This window comes from Misgurnus anguillicaudatus, chromosome 8 (genome assembly GCF_027580225.2).
Source record: "Misgurnus anguillicaudatus chromosome 8, ASM2758022v2, whole genome shotgun sequence".
Lineage (NCBI taxonomy): Eukaryota > Metazoa > Chordata > Actinopteri > Cypriniformes > Cobitidae > Misgurnus > Misgurnus anguillicaudatus.
The window spans coordinates 22,506,743-22,523,583 of NC_073344.2; the positions used below are offsets into that span (position 1 = coordinate 22,506,743).

Genomic DNA, 16,841 nt, shown 5'->3' on the forward strand with positions numbered 1-16,841 from the left:
GGCCAATAGAAACGGGGCGTCCAAACAAAATCGACGAAGAGCTTATACTCGGGTCTGGCCAGCAGAGCACAAGCGGCGAGCGTAGCTCACACTGCTTCCTATGTGAAAGCCGCATTAAGCAGTGCTGTAGTTGAGTCCAAGTCAAGACCAAGACCAAAACGAGTGTCGAGTCCAGACCAAGACCAGGGATCGAGTGTCGAGTCTGAGTCAAGAGCAAGACTAGAGATCGAGTGTCTAGTCTGAGTCAAGATAAAGACCAGAGATCACGTGTCGAGTCAAGACCGGGTCCCCATCCAGCTTCATCTGGACTATGTCTTGACTCACCAACACTTACCCCTTGTTCAGACCGCCAGTTACTTTCTCGCTGTTTGTCGCCTGTCTCTTTCAATTATGCGTTTTTAAATCTGGTTGTCATAAACAAACGAGTACCGTCCACTCCAGAAATTGACGAACGAAGGATGATTTGACGTGGTAGTCACTCCCAAAAATTGCATATGATTTGCATTAAACTTTTTGTAACTTTCTCGCATCACCCATCTGGTCGCCATCGGTCACTTTCACTCATGCCACCGAAGTCGCCAAACTTTCATTGAAATAAATGAGATCGCGCTGCTCTACTATTGCTGATTGCTGGCGTTTTGAATGGGGCGTTAATCTCTAGTGTCGGTCTTGACTTGAGTTGGACTCGACTACAACATTGACATATAGCATTAGTAACGCCTCCTAACGACCTCATTGAAAGAGACGGCAACAACAGCCTGATCTCACGAGAATTCGTATGTATTTTACGATTTGGCTAATTTGTATTCATTCATACAAAGTGAATCACAGAAAAACCTACGATTATCATAAAAAATAGAATATAACGGAACGCAACAGAGGCAAATCAAATCGTACAAAAATGTAAAAATGTGAACGTACAAATTTATTCAAATTAGCCACCTCGTAAAATACATATGAATTTCCATGAGATAGCATTTGGTGTGCACGCATTATAAGAGTTATTGCATCTCAGACCCAGAGTTATGGTGAAGGCTGTCCATTGTCTTGCACTGGCGACAAAAGTCCCGTCCTCCACTGCCAGGTATCGCGTGCTGACCGTCTGTGACCGTAAACGATTAAACAACGACACCTTTGAGCCCGATGAAACACATACTGCAAAACAAAAACAGCAAAGAACAGAAGCAGAGTTTTTACTGCAATGTTTAAGTAACAACAGATAAAAGGGATAAAAAACTCTGTGTTTAAATGCAGTTTTGGTGCATTGCAAAAATAAGAATATCCTTTTTTGGGGGCCATGCGGCTTGGGATGCAAAGATCCTTCCGATGACAAGCGGGTTTGCATGATGTATAGATTCAGACTCAGACATATTGTTGGCTGTTTCTTGCAAACATAAGTATTTAGAGCACTATGACGGTTCGTTTTCTTTCCTAAACTTTGTCTCATTGTCTCTCTCTCTCTCTCCACCAGGACGGTGAGGAATTCAACATCAATTGACCGCTGCTCTCAGATGTCACACGGTCACAGCGTCTCTTTCTTCCCTTTAGAGTCTTTATGTGGATCCAGCAGTCAATGTCAACAGGAGACGCCTCTCACTGTGTGCTTTAGGATCAAAGGGTTAAAGGTCAAATGTCTGACTTTTGTGGCAATGGCTGCCAGGTGACACCGTTGAGGGTCTCGACCCCAATTCTGAGACAAAAACGCAATACACATTTACAGGGGTTCGGTTTCTATCTATTTTGGTGGGGGCGTTCACAACTATGCGCACACTTACAGTCAGCGTTTTTCATGGACTGCCTTTTCTGTGATGGTTTGGAGATGATTTTAATGAGTCGGCTGTGAAAGGTGCCAATTTCTTGTCCTCCGTTGTGAAACAGGTGGAGTATCAGACGAAAATGCTTTCGTTTGTCCGTATCTGAGATGTACAGGGTTTTAGCACAGGCAAACATCTGAGAAAGAGAGAGATCAAATAAACTAGATGAATATTTTTTGGGTTTTATTACCGCTGGAAAGTAAAAGAGAAATCTGTCTTGAAGAAACTGCTGACGTATTTGATCTCATTTAAATGTTGATCTTTCCTGTTTCCAGGAAGGTAAAACAAACAGATCAAATTCATATTCTTTATGGTCACCCAGCCGCACTTCATACAGTATGAAGACTTGTTTGTAATGATGCAAGAGTAAACATCTCAGCCCATCTCCAAATCTATCTGTACACACAGCGGTGATGTTCACTCATAAACCTGTCAGACTTTGCTTAAATCGCTATATTTCGGCAATGCCTCACCCTCTTGTCTGTCTGCTCCTCAAAGCTGAGCTTAAAGCTGTCTGTCTGAGGATCGGTGGAGCTGTCCAGACCCATGTACCCGGACAGACGACAGCTGGACTCACCGAGACCTGATGCTGAAACAGAAAAGTCTTAAAAGTTCCTAAAAGCTCTTTTGTGTTACGTGTTTACTATCACATTTCGGTGAGAATGAAGGTGTCTGACCTTTAAGCTGCTCTTGTCTGACTTTCCATCCGTGCCCACTAAGGTACACACAAGGAGGGGGGCAGAAAAACCTTTGAAGGCACAGAAACACAACTTATTTTTCAATGACAAGATGGGTGTTCAGTAAACTTATGCTTGCTGTAACATTTACAATCTCACCGTTTCTCATTGCCATAAGACTTCTGAGCAACTTTGGCATGTAAGATGATCACTGATTGGTCAGGTCTGAATTGAAGGTATTGCCTTACAGACTCACTGGTTACCCTTGGCAACAATGGAAAATTCTGCTCTTCCCTAATGGTGCATTAAAAATTAAATTTTAGTGGATGTATCCATTCCAAAGTCAACACTTTAAATGGGACATATCATGAAAATCTTTTTTAAGTGTCCTCAGTGCTTCTATCAACCTAGAAAATGTGAAAAAGATCCACCCTGTAACTTAGTTTTGGTAAACCATTCTCTGCAATGTGAAAAAATGGGTCATTGAAATTTGGCTCCCCCTGTGATGTCAAAATTGGATCTTATTATAATAATACCGCCCCTTAATCTGCACTAACCACGGCACTGCCATTTAGTGCAGAGAGAGAAGAGAGAAAAAATTGACAGCACAATAGACCCCTTCACGGTTCACGTCACAGGCTGTTCCCACTGCGCATGTCGGGGTCAGAAAAGTCATTACAGCAGATTCAGTTGCGTATTATTCGGTATCGTCAAAAATGCCTACTTACGTCGTGGGCTGTGAAAATCGCACCAGGTCTTCCGTTAAGTTTTCGCGAGTCATGCAGAATCTCAAAAACAAAAAAATACAACATCTGCGTCTGCAAGCAATTAACGTGCAGAATGGGACAATGCAAAGATCAAAGAGGCTTGTGTTTGTAGTGCTCACTTCATTTGAGGTAAGTCATCATTTTTCAGCACTGTTAGATTAAATTATAAAGCCTAAATGGTATGAACAGTTCGACCCCGTGCTGCGCGCGCACCCGATAGTCATTCAATGTTTACAAACCTTGAAGGGGTCTATTGAGTTTCAATTTCAACAAACCACCATTATGTTTGCATTTCATCAGCTCATTTGCATTTTAAAGGACACACCCAAAAACGGCACATTTTTGCTCACACCTACAAAGTGGTAATTTTAACACGTTATAATAAATTATCTACATGATATTTTGAGCTAAATCTTCACATATATACTCTTGGGAGACAAAATATTTAGTTTACATCTTAAAAAAGTGAAATGTCCACTTTAAATGAACTTTTAGTTATTTCTCAAAGATCTTATCATGGGACGAATGCTTCAACACTGAACATGATTCATTCAATTTACTCAATAAAAAAGGGAGCGCAATCAATTTATTTAAGCTACAGTTTAAAAAAAGAAAAGAAATGCAAAACAAAACAAAAAACTTTTGTTTAAATGTAGCTTAAATAAATTTATTGCGACCACATACCTTAAAAAATTGAGTAAATTGAATTAATCATTTTATTCAGTGAAGAGCAGGAGCATTAAAATGAGTGTGTTTTTTTTTTGCTTCCCTTTGCATTAACCGTATACTGCAAAATAGCCTGTATAATTTAGTATTTGATGAGTAATACATTTTGGTTATAATGAACAAAATCTGACTTTTTATATGTGATTGATACTGCAATATATACTTTATATATTCTCAAAATGTATAACAAGGAACATTATAGTTTAATTTTGGATCATTTTGTGCTGTACAAGAATCCGATTCAATCTAAAGAAATGCAGAAAACTTATTTTAAAATAAATCCTGTTTATCCCAACTGGAAGTTCAGTACAGATGCCAGAGGCAGGATGAGGAAATTTTCTGGGATTTTATTGAATCTTATGATGCTTGTTTTGTTTTATTAATAAATAATGTTGCTACAGTATGAGGGTGATTCTCACGAAAACTTGGTTTTAAAAATGTCAAGCATGAAAATGTAAAAATTGCTTAAATTTACTTTTTTCCCACCAGACATTGAAAAACAAAGTCTGGAGTAAATGGGAACATTAATCTAAAAACTTTTACTTATCATTTAACACTTTTTGTAACATAATTTAAAAAATTAGTCCTAGAAAATCTCATTACCGCAACAGTCAACACTGACATATTTTCAAAATGACATGACAAACCTGAAAGAACATAATTTGGAGATTCTGCACATGCATTTAAAATCAAAGTATTATGCTTCTATTAATTAAATTAACATTTAATAAGCATCTGTTGCGGTAATGATAATCAAAATGTCGTGTAAGCATTCTGACAAGACAATATTTCAAATTAACTGAAAAAAAAAATGATCTTACCTGGTAGCCATCTTGAAGTAACTGGTCCATGTGCTTGGTCACTCAAAATCAAACTTTATTAAAATTCTGTATGTGTGCTTAAACTGTTCTCAAAAAGTGTTGCGGAGGATGAGAACATCAAGCATGGACACATCATTTTCCTAATTTTTCTTCATTATTATTATTATACATGAATATTCAGTAAATATTTTTTCTGTCATCTAAAGTAGTCTAGCAAAACATCCATTTTTTTTCTTAATATTTTTGTGTTAATTTGATTAAATTGCAACATAACGCATGTTCAAACACAGCCGGACACATTGCGGTAATGAGAATTTCAGCAGAAAATGAGATCAAATTTCCAATTATAAATTCTTATGTTGAAATCACACATTGTGCAAGGTAGAACACAGTATTGTGTTAATTCTGATGCTTTTTAATGTTACTATATTACACATTTTAAAGCTAAAATCATTAGTGCCGCGGTGTTTCAATGGTTTCGTGAGAATCACCCATGAACTAATATTAAAGTGCATTTACAATAAACACTGTGTGATACTGACACCTTTAGGTGATACTACACCTTTATATATTATTTCAAAATAAAAATAATCCTGGTGTTTTATCAATCTCTGTTGTGCTACATGTTGTGTAACCAAACATTGGAGTTCTCATTACTTTAATGTGGTATCTGCTAGCGAGGTGAAAAAAGCATTCATTGAAAACTCATAAAAACTTCTGCAGACTTGCAATCTTTTATTGTGTCTCCCTGGGGTATTTTTATTGAAATTTTCCCAAAGGATGTAGGGTCAAAGGGTCGGTCATGGTGTTATTTCTCATGTAGAGCACATTAGGATAAAGGTCGACCTGGACTTCAGCTTAGGGGTTTTATAATTAATGTTTGAAATCTTTAAACACTTATAATGTAGTTGACATGACACTGCAGTCAATGATAAAGATCTGCTTCTTCTCAAACAATTATTAAGATAACTTCTAATCTTTTTTGATCTTATGTCACATTTGCTGATACATGAAAAAAATCTATGCTTACACTGCAGGACTGTTGTGCAAAAGTTATTTAATAAGGTATAATAGAATAAATAAATTAAACCACATAAATAAAAACACCAACATTTAAGTTTACTGTCACTTATTTTCCCCACATTGTAGAATATTAGTACATTTATTTCAAAACTATGTTTTTGTATTTAGCACCCTTTGCAGAAATTGTCTCTTGGATTGTGCTTCATATGGATGCTATTCGTTATTCAGTCCAAGTCATGCATTTAAAAAAAGTTTCTAATGATGGAAATGAATATATACACCCTAAACCCCTTAAACGATTTTTTTTTGATCATGAGGTTTAGTGATTTATTATAAAAAAAAATTGTTTTAATGAAGATAGAGTAAAAAATGCATCACTGTATATAACATTCAGAAGCAATCAATGATAAAACTTTTTTCGTTCTTCAAGGCAGTGTGACTTTAAGAGGTCATGCATCACTTGTGCACCAATGCAAAACCTCCAGGAATTTCTGAAGTCTGAGCGAAAGAAAGCGTTAATGTTCCCTCTCCTGCACAGCAACCCCCCAAAGAAATCCTGCCTGCTCTTCCAATTTAAGACGGGGGTGGGACCTTCATACAGCAACGTGCTTCTAGGATTTAATACCTGACGATGTCTTGACTTTTCAGTCTGTGCTTGCAAAAGAGAGGATAGAACTTCACCTAAACAAGCTATTTAGCATTTTATTAGCCCTATTAAGCCACACCGGTGTGTCATTTTTTCGTGTTTTTGCTAATAGGAGGCTGGATATTATTCGAGTGAATCTACCTGAGCCATCCCTGTGAGCGCGTGTCTGTTCTCAGGTGAGTGAAGGAGTCTGCCGCGTGCAGGTGAGAATCTCTCGAGTCCACAGCGGGCAACCCTGGAGAATTAAGAAGATTTAATTGAAATAAGACAGGTAACACTTTACAATAAGTTATTATTAATAATTGCATTGACTAACACGAACAATATCGTTTTTTAGCATGTATTAATTCGTGTTAATTGTTAGCAAATACAACCTTATTATAAAGTGTTACCCATATTTATGCGACACAATTTTTTAAAATAAAATAACTATATTATTTTGTAATCGTATATCTTGATGAAATTACAAACAGGGTATATGATATTTTGCATGTTTGTTTTCTTTAACCGAATCTCGAAAATAATATATAGCCTAATTTTCAACTCCATGTCAGTCGGCTAAGATTGGCACGTGAGCTGGAAGATGCAGCTAAATGATGTTAGCAATATTGCTATTCTTTCTAAAATTGTTTTATTAAGGAGTTAATATGCATATTTTTCGACTAGCAAAAATGTATTTATTTTCAATTTAGTCATTTTACAAAAAATATTTTTTTATAAAAACGAAATAGCTATAATTCATCTCTGAAGTGTTTAAACGCGAACATTTCTATTTATTATTTAAGTTTTTGCTGTTAACAAACTCATTTTGCCCTTGGTATTTCCCATATTTTCTTATTGCTTTGCTCCATTTGTTTCAGTGTTGTATTGTAGTGGTCCAGTAGCTTACTGCATTTACGTCATGCGACGCGATCAAGACTGCGAAACTTTTTGTCGCGTCGCGTCACTATTAAGTGTGCCAGGTCATAATGTGCTGTATCATTTTTTAAAGAAGCTTAAAAAGAAACATTAAAACTTCTTTATTAATAATTATTTTAATTATTACTTAAACAAAATGTTTTTATTATGTTATTTTAAAAAAAAAAAATTATATTTATTAACATTTATTTATATATTTATTTGTATCATATATTCTTTATTTAAAGAGTGACTAAATATAAGATGTAGGCTATTGGTTACACTTTATAATAAGGGTCCATGAATCCTAATAAATAGACATAAATGTATTTATGTACTTAAACATGAACTAATGCTGAGTTATATACTAAATATAAATTAATATAGAAGTACAACATGACATGTTTTTAGTGGTTATGTAATAAATAATGAATTAATGTGTTGAATCATGAGTCAAGCTTAAAGATGACTCTTCATTATGTTTAGTACATGCTTGAACTCAGCATTAGTTCATATTAAAGTAAGAATTAATTTAGGTATTAGTTCATTATAATTCATGGACCGTATAATAAACTGTATCGATGTATTTACACAAGTTCAAATGTAGCCTATTTTTGAGACAGGGTAAAAATGCTATCTAGGTAGGCAGCATACTAGTTTCTGAGACACATGATTTAGGTGCGCAGTGGTTGGCTGGAGGCGAAACCTCTTAACAGTAGCAGCGTGTCACATCTGCTTTCAATCTTACCCTAACAAGAAACTCTTGTTACTTAATCTGTCTAGTTTCGAATCTGTCCGTCAATCCGGTGCCAAATAACCCACGCTCCAAATTTTCCTCCTAGTCCTAATAATCTTATCTTCCCTCTCGCTCACTCACAGTGGGATTTCTTTTGGTCTGCCTGCGTCTCATGTCAAGCTGAGAGAAATAGTTACACTGTGAGGTTTTACCGCACAAAGATCCCTTCAGGCCAGACTGATCTAAAGAGCTTAAACAGACTTCCATAAAGATACACATCGGTCTGGAAGCGTTTTACTGCCTCTCACTTTACCTTTCTCCATGTGTTACTTGTGATCTACTGCCTTTTGGGTTCCTCATAGGAGCAGTTCGTAGACACCATCCATCTTTTTCACACTTTATGTGTACTTTGTATCCGTCATATTCCACGTGCTCTTACTATCGTCGTCTTGCTGTTATGTTTTACCCTCTACTGTCAATCTCTGCACTTAGCTCAGAGGGTTAATCTCACAATAAGCTGTCAAGAATGAGCTCATATTTCACCCCATCATTCGAAAAAAAGTTTTTTTTTTGCATTAAAGCACATTCTGTACTTCCAAGTAATTATACATCATGACACTATTTGTTGCAAATTCATTGTATAACAGTAAAAACAAAATGGCTATTACAGTAATAAGTGTCTTATAAAAAGAACCAATATTGAATTTAAAAGTAAAACATATTGATGTATTGCAATAATGAGATTTGTAGTCACAATGCAAGGAATCTTAATTGTCATTTTTAACATTTCTTTTTTTCTCAAACTGTGATGTGAACATTTTATAAGCTTCAGAAGAATAGTGACTCCCATTGTGCTCAGACTTCTCTCACTAACCTGTCTCTCCATCGCCTTTTCGTTGGTCCTGCATGCCTTACAAAATCTTCCTCATAGATCCACCCGCTCCTCTATCTCATTCGGTTTATTTTATATTTCCTATTCCCAATGTGACAGTATGTCTGACAGAGTACTTTTGTAAGACCCATCCACACATCTACTGTGTTATCAGCCTCATGGCAGTATTTGTAAACCTATATGCGTGTTTGTTTTTAAAGATAGTTACCTGCGGACAGGTGCTCGATTCTCACGCCTCCCTAGATGTGGCAAACAGTTGCGTTGTGAATTAATCTGGGGCGTAAAGTCCAAATGGAACTGAATCTTGCGAAATAGACAGACAAGCAAATGTATAAGTTGCAAACATAAAGAACAGGCAAACGGGAAACTTAATGGAGGAGATAAATGATTTAGCCGCTTCACATGGTGGTCAGATGGAATTTACAGCATCCTCATTATTTCCAGAAGCCTGGATTTATGTGTGGGGTCTTGTGGTTATCACATCAAGCTGCACAGTTAGCTGGGGCCCCAAACCTAAAAAATGCAACTTTGATGTCCCCTATACTGCATAGTTTGTGCAACCTAAAAAAAAGGTACAAAAGTTTGTCACTGGGATGAAAAAGTAGCTGTAAATATGCATAGAAGATAAAGACTGAAAATATTTCATGTTCATTTAACTTTGAACAAACTGTTGCCAGTAAATAACATGAATGAAGAGTTTCGTTGCAAAATGAGATAACTCCATTTTTAACATTTTTGTCAAAACTTGTTTATTATTATGTTATCATGTTATTATTTTGTTTTATGGTGCTACTTAGCTGTATTTTTTAAGTTATGAAGGTTTTAATCAAAACAAACCAACTGCAGTTGAATTGATATTAATTGAAAAGCACAACCAAAAAACAAGATTTCTGAACAATTTAAAAAACGGAGTTATCTTGTTTTGCAACAAAACTCTTCAAATGTAAAATCTACAGAAAGTTACTGGCAACCAGCTGCCAGTAATACTGTAATTTCTACAGATTTTTTTTTACAATGTACCTTTTCAAAAATTACACTAAAATGACTAAAATAAATTGGTATAACTTAAAAAATGAAGTTACCTGGTTGCATTCAACCATTTGCATTCAAATTGAGTCTTTTTTTAGTTAAATTAATTCAAAATTGTAAGGCAACCAAGGAACTTACTTCGTATCTGTACCAAAATGGTACATATTATCATATTACCTTTTTTAAAAGATAACATCCCAGTGACAACTTTTGTACCTATTTTTCATGCAACAGATATTAATTATTTCTCAAATCTTGCAGCTTCTTCTCTTATGTTTCTTAGTGATTCAGACTTGCATTTTCACCTGGTGGACTGCCAATTTATGTCTACAGAATACTTATATGTGCACCAATGTCCACAATGTTGTGCAGTTGAATGGGTCCACCATCTTAAAGTCAATAATGGTACCACATTGCACTGAATAACCAATTTAATCTTCTGAGATGATTGGCTGCTGAACCATACAGGAATGAAAAATGAAAGCTGGGCCGTCGTGGCTCACGTGCACGCTCACAGTCTAACGTACACACAGCACAGAGAGCTTCATTGTATTAACATGACACAGGCACTGTAGTCTAGAGTCTACCTGAAACCCACAGCTATGTGCCGAGCTTTCATCAGACCTTAGAGACGACTACCACAAGTCATGGAGGGCACTTTATATCAGAATCTCCTTTGTTCTGTACACTCTTTAAAGGAAAGGTTTTACAATGTTATTTCTTAAGCTGTATGGCTCTATTTAACATGCACAGAACCTTCATGTAAAAGGTCTTTTGTAGTGGAGAAAGGTTTCTCAGACTATTAAAAGTTAAGAAATGGTTCTTTTAAGAACCATTAACCAAAAAGTTACTTCCGGGAACAAAAAGTGCTCTTTTATGGCAACGCTGTGAAGAACCCTGGGTGTGTGGGTTACATAAACTACTATTTGTCTTTAAAACATGCCTATGCTTGGTATACATTACTTTCTCCTTTATATTTTAAAGAAAATTCTCATGTTGTTCCAAACCAGTGGCGGCTTGTGACTGCTCATCCGAGGGGCGCAAATTCAAAATAAGTGTTCGGAGTGTATTGCTTGTGTTTTTAAAATATGTGTTTGTTGCGTCATGTGAACCATGCATCATGTATTTTGTCAAAATAATTGCCTGCTGCACAGGCGTCAAAACCGTTTATGATAAAAGAGACGTTCACGTTCACAAAATATTTTGACTTATTTTGACAAGACACATAGGATCCCTCGACGCGCAAAACACATATTTTGAAATGACGAACCACACATGACGGGCTACATACATGTTGTGACGAACTTTGCATCGAGCGCCCTCAAAAAAGAAGTCACTGACGCCCACTATTCCCTTATTTAAAGGGGGGAGGGTCTAATTGTATTTTATGCATTCTTACTTATTAACACAGTTAAAGAGTTGGATTTCTCATGCTAAAGATGGGCAAAGGTTCAAAGAAATCTTAACGTATGTTTTGCATACTTCAGTTTTGGACCTAAAAAGTTCAAATTAGTACCTCAGAGACACATATTTGTACCTTAAATGGCTTTTTGGTACATACTGGTGCCTCAAAGGTACATTTTTAGGACCAAATATACAATCTTTCCCTAGTAGTGCATATTGGGACATTTTTAAAGGGTACTGCCCCAGTGACAGCTGGGTTACATATTTTGACCCTTTTTGTCTGACCTTTTACCAAATGTCTATTTGTGTCTGTTCGTTTGTTTCTTGGAACGAGTCACTTGTTCTTATTTTGATAGGAAACCAGCACAGCAGTAATCTAGGGTTTATATCGACTGGCCTCAATGACAGTCGAATTCGTGCCGAATGGTACAATGCAGACTTTATTTGTTTGATGGCTTTCTCCCAGCTCTCCGATAATGATAAGCTTTATTTCAGGCCCTCTGAAAGACAAACCTCTTTGTAAAACTAAAAGTGACTGACAGCCCGCCGTTTACAGCACTAACATCCCAGACGTTGTTATTTTCTAGCAATTACTTCACACATGCGTTTGAACTAGAAGCCTGTGGTGATGGGATTGAACCAAAGGTCTGTTAATTCTTTTACGTTAATGGCCTCTGTTTAGAAAGACTGCTGAGAAACATCTGTTTTGAGATGTTGTTTTACGACGGGAATGCATACTTGACTTTTAAGCACAGAATTCCCCTGATCTGGAATTTCTTCTTCACACACAGCCAGGATCGTTTGCGGTACGTTCAGGTCTTTGTCGACGAAACATGACACGAACGCTGCTTTTGGTTGGAGTCCTAATAGCCACAATGGCTTCTGTCAAAGCAAGGCCTAAATCAGGTAGGTGAAACCGCCGTCATAACATTAATAAATCAATTTTGGCTTTAGCAGAGGTAGACACTACCTCAGAGTCTGTCAGATGCATTTACTGAACACTTAATGGTAGGACAATAGCTTTGTTACCAGATAACCACACTCTTACAATCTGATAGATCAGTGACTTACAGTAACTGGTTTTGTGTTTCAATTTATTTTGGACATAAAGAAGCTACTCAACACACACACAAAGATGCTGGATTGCTTCAACTCATAGTTGGGTCAAATATGGACAAATCCAGTTAAATAAATCTATAATGGGATGTTTCAACCCAAAATGCTGGGTTGTTTGTTGGAGTCTACTATGAACATTTGTAGGTTAATTTAAATCATTAGTTGGGTTGTCCATATTTTATCCAAGCAAGAACAAATGTTCTTTCTAAAAAGTTGGGTTGTTTTAACCCACACTCGGGTCAAACATTCAATGGTTGGGATTGTCCGTATTTGACCCAACATAATCCTAATTCTACCTTCCCATATTTTACAGTCGAACCAAGATGTAAATCCGGCCCGGTCGACCTCGTGTTCATCATCGATGGCTCTCGCAGTGTCCGTCCCCATGAGTTTGAAACAATGCGCAAGTTCATGATAGACATCATCCACGAGCTTGACGTCGGCCTGGATGCTACGAGAGTTGGTGTGGTGCAATACTCCAGCCAAGTCCAGAACGTGTTTTCCCTCAAAGCCTTCAGCAAACCGGAGCAGATGGTCAAAGCCATCAATGAGATCATTCCACTGGCCCAGGGCACCATGACCGGCCTGGCCATCCGTTATGCCATGAACGTAGCGTTCTCCGCTGTTGAAGGTGCTCGTCCCAAAGTACCCCATGTAGCTGTCATAGTGACGGACGGTCGCCCTCAGGACAGAGTGGCCGAGGTTGCGGCTGCAGCGAGAGAGTCTGGGATCGAGATCTATGCCGTCGGTGTCGCCAGGGCCGATATGACATCACTCAGAGCGATGGCCTCCCCACCGTTTGAAGATCATGTGTTCCTCGTGGAGAGTTTTGACCTGATTCATCAGTTTGGGCTGCAGTTCCAAGACAAACTTTGTGGTAAAGTGTTTCACACCTTGAACATTAGTGGAACAAAATGTATGCATATTTAAAACCTCAAATATTGGGGGAGAGGGGACTATTTGATGGTTCCTGATTGTTGGGGAGACATGTGTCCCTCAGTGTCTATTGTGGTTACATAACCATTTTTGTTCCTGTTGCTCAGTTGTAAGCTGTGTGATATCCACGTTAAAAGTCATGGGTTCAATCCCAGGGAACATGCATGTATAGATTGAATGCGAATGCACTTGGAAGTCACTTGGATTAAAGAGTCTGCCAAATGCATATATTTGCATACACTGCATCCTATTTCAACAGGAAAACTTGTATCAGATGTCGTGTCATGTTGGCATTTCAGCACATTAGGCCTGTTGCGTTCACACCCTAAAGACACTTTTTGATATCATTGATACCTTGTCTTGCATTCACATTATTGTCTTGGATGTTGTATTGGCAGGGATGAACTTGTGTCTTGAGTCGGATCATGGCTGTGAGCAAATCTGCGAGAGCTCTCCTGGCTCCTACCAATGTCTGTGTCTGCCTGGGTACACACTGAACAAGGATGGCAAGACCTGCACAGGTGTGTAACTTTACGACTAACACGTTACTAAAGTGTAGTTGGCATTCCATTGGTTCTCAACAGGTGTGTGTTTGTGTTTTACAGCCATCGATCTATGTGCAGAACAGAAACATGACTGTGAACAGATCTGCATTGCATCACCTGGATCCTTCACGTGCGACTGCAACACGGGATACACGCTGAACGACGACAAAAAAACCTGCACAAGTTAGTAATGCACACGTTCGTTGTATTATTTGTGTAAACGTATTTGCGTCAAAGGTGTTGTACCTGTTGTATCTGATGTGTACTCAATTTAATGCTCACCCAAAAGCTTTACTCGCTATATGTGTTTGTTCCAGTGATCGATTATTGTTCATTTGGGAACGACAGCTGTGAGCATCAGTGTGTCAGTGTGCTCAATGGATTTAACTGTCGTTGTAATGATGGATACTCGCTCAATGATGACCTGAAGACCTGCACAAGTTAGTAGTCTTACTTGCACTACACTTACAAAAGCGCCAGACTGACATGTTTCAATCTATGTTGTAAAATAGATGCGCACATATAAAACAAATTGAGACATGACACATTTTTGTTCTGCCTAAATACAGGGTACGTTCACAATGACAGCTTATAAAAGTACTGGAATGCAGTATGTACAGTACTGAATTGGCCTATATTGCCAGATACTGCATTTACACATACTTACCCAGATGTTTTGTAGTTAGTATTGATTAGTAACAATCTAATAATATAAACATGCAACATAAGAAGGTCATTGGACAACAAAAGAAATCTGCAATAATGATGCATTTTTTACACAAAACCTAGAAATTAGCATTAGCTTTTTTTTAGCATTTTAGCACTAATGGTTCATCCCAAAGTGAATGGCTACATCCAAAACCGCCTACTTCCATACTATACAGTAGGCGAAAAGCAGTAGGCGAAGCGAGTAGTATGTAGGCGAAAAGTACCCGGATGACCTACTTCCGTCAAGATCCCTAAGTGCTAATTCGATGGACACTTTACTATCCTGTAAGCCCCCAGGAGTGGAGTTATTAAATGAAGAAGACGGAGGGGCGTTGTTTTATTCAAAAATGCCCGAAAGCGGTAACGCAGCTCTATTCAAATGCAAATACATATTAAACAGCTGTCCCTTGTATTTAAAATGCGCTAGTTTAACATCATTCCAGTTAACAACTAACTTGTTGTTATGATGATGTACGTCACCTGATGCATCAACATGGCGGATGTAGTAAGTTCGAATTTATTCATACTATCCATATTCATACAGTACCTACTGTTTTAACAGTCGATCAGTAGGTACTTCATCTAATTCAGTACCTATGTCGCAGTATACATTTTCAGACACAGCCAATGAGTCAAGATTTTCACGTTTTATTCATGACGCATAAACACACCAGTTATATCCCCACTTGTTATCTTTTATGAGCGGTTTCCCAGACATGGATTAGACTAGTCCTAGACTAAAATAAATGTAAGAGCTCTCCAAACTGAAAACAACTTGGACTGACATGTATTAAAATACATCAATGCCCTTTGTTTTGCCTCAAAATGCACACAAGTAATGTTTTTAGTAAGGTATGTTTGTTATAACTAGTTATATTTCCTAATTAAACTAAGGTCTAGTTCTGGCTTAAGATAATCCCTGTCCGGGAAGCCACCCGTCAAAGTTTATACGTGCTATAGTTGCTATATGGGACTACAGATGTTAGTGGGACTTTAAATGCCATCACACACAAAAATCTTAAAAACTACTCAAGCAAAATTCCCAAAAAGAGTATTTCCTCATCAGGAACAATGGTTTTAAATACAACCCACGAGGCTGGGCCTGTCCCCTTTTGTCCCAACGCTGGATAAAAAATGTACATATTTTATTTTTGACAGAAACACAATTTTCTCTTTGCGTGAAACAAATTTTGTATAAAATGTACCCACATAAGTCCTGATAAAAATTAGGCTAGGATAAAATGTTTCTGTTTTTTAAACTCAGAGGCTCTAATCTTTATTTTAATATATTAAATGTTGTGATCAAAAATGCTGGTTGGCAACCTTTCTTAAAAAACGCTGACAGGGAAAAGGTAAAACAGCCACTCGGATGTAAAACAAATTGGAAGTTTGCATAGTATTTCTGTGATGGTACTGACAAATGCGTCCATATAAATAGACAGTGAGGAATGTCGCATGTGTTGACTCTGTTCTCTGTCTGTTTCAGTGATCGATTACTGTTCATTTGGGAATGACAGCTGCGAGCACGAGTGTGTCAGTGTACTTCAAAGCTTTTACTGCCTCTGTCGTGACGGATACACGCTCAATGAGGATGAAACAACATGCACAAGTTAGTGGGGGTTAAGGATACACATTCACACTTGAAGAACTTGCAAGTACCCAAAAGTTCATTCAATGAACAGAACACCACGCACTTTTAATCACATGCAATGCAGTGCTGATTCTCTTAACTAACATTTTCTTGACATGGCACAGTCTATAATGCAAAAGGAAAGTGTTTAAGGTTTTGTTTAAGCTTGTGCACGAGTATATGTTGCGCTACAGCACACCGGCACAACTCATCTTTCCTCTTCCTGTACTGTGACCAGATGGTTCATCTATTAAGCCATGAGAGATACACAACCACCCATCTAGAAAAAGAAGAAAAAACAAACGATTCATAGTCTATGGGATAAAATAATCTTTTGGATAAGCAAAAATAAATACAGCTTTGCCAACCAAACCATTGCCATTGGCTAAGGAGAAGACCATTTAAACAGCATAACTTTTCTGAAACCAGACAAGCACAGCTTGATTTTTACTTTCATGCATTTTTTTTTTTTTT

At 37.5% G+C, this 16,841-nt stretch overlaps 2 protein-coding genes across 5 annotated transcripts in view; one reads left to right on the plus strand and one right to left on the minus strand.

Annotated features, from left to right (window-relative positions):
- The window catches only part of rbpjl (recombination signal binding protein for immunoglobulin kappa J region-like), a 23,764-nt gene extending 14,593 nt beyond the window's left edge, over positions 1-9,171 (minus strand). Inside the window, exons 1-7 of one of the 4 annotated variants that reach the window (XM_055213901.2) lie at positions 8,982-9,171; positions 6,616-6,709; positions 2,651-2,785; positions 2,492-2,562; positions 2,288-2,403; positions 1,776-1,950; positions 1,018-1,155 (exon numbers count right to left, since the gene is read on the minus strand). In XM_055213901.2, the coding sequence (XP_055069876.2) occupies positions 1,018-1,155; positions 1,776-1,950; positions 2,288-2,403; positions 2,492-2,562; positions 2,651-2,785; positions 6,616-6,709; positions 8,982-9,015 (763 nt within the window). In that variant the 5' untranslated portion in view covers positions 9,016-9,171. Of the gene's footprint in view, positions 1-1,017; positions 1,156-1,775; positions 1,951-2,287; positions 2,404-2,491; positions 2,563-2,650; positions 2,786-6,615; positions 6,710-8,420; positions 8,657-8,981 lie in introns of those variants that run through there. The other 3 variants (XM_055213898.2, XM_055213899.2, XM_055213900.2) reach the window with 3 other exon arrangements.
- matn4 (matrilin 4) overlaps positions 6,259-16,841 on the plus strand; it is a 26,759-nt gene continuing 16,176 nt past the window's right edge. Inside the window, exons 1-7 of the mRNA XM_073870485.1 lie at positions 6,259-6,650; positions 12,224-12,338; positions 12,862-13,425; positions 13,883-14,005; positions 14,090-14,212; positions 14,347-14,469; positions 16,224-16,346. Of these exons, the coding sequence (XP_073726586.1) occupies positions 12,266-12,338; positions 12,862-13,425; positions 13,883-14,005; positions 14,090-14,212; positions 14,347-14,469; positions 16,224-16,346 (1,129 nt within the window). The 5' untranslated portion in view covers positions 6,259-6,650; positions 12,224-12,265. The remainder of the gene's footprint in view (positions 6,651-12,223; positions 12,339-12,861; positions 13,426-13,882; positions 14,006-14,089; positions 14,213-14,346; positions 14,470-16,223; positions 16,347-16,841) is intronic.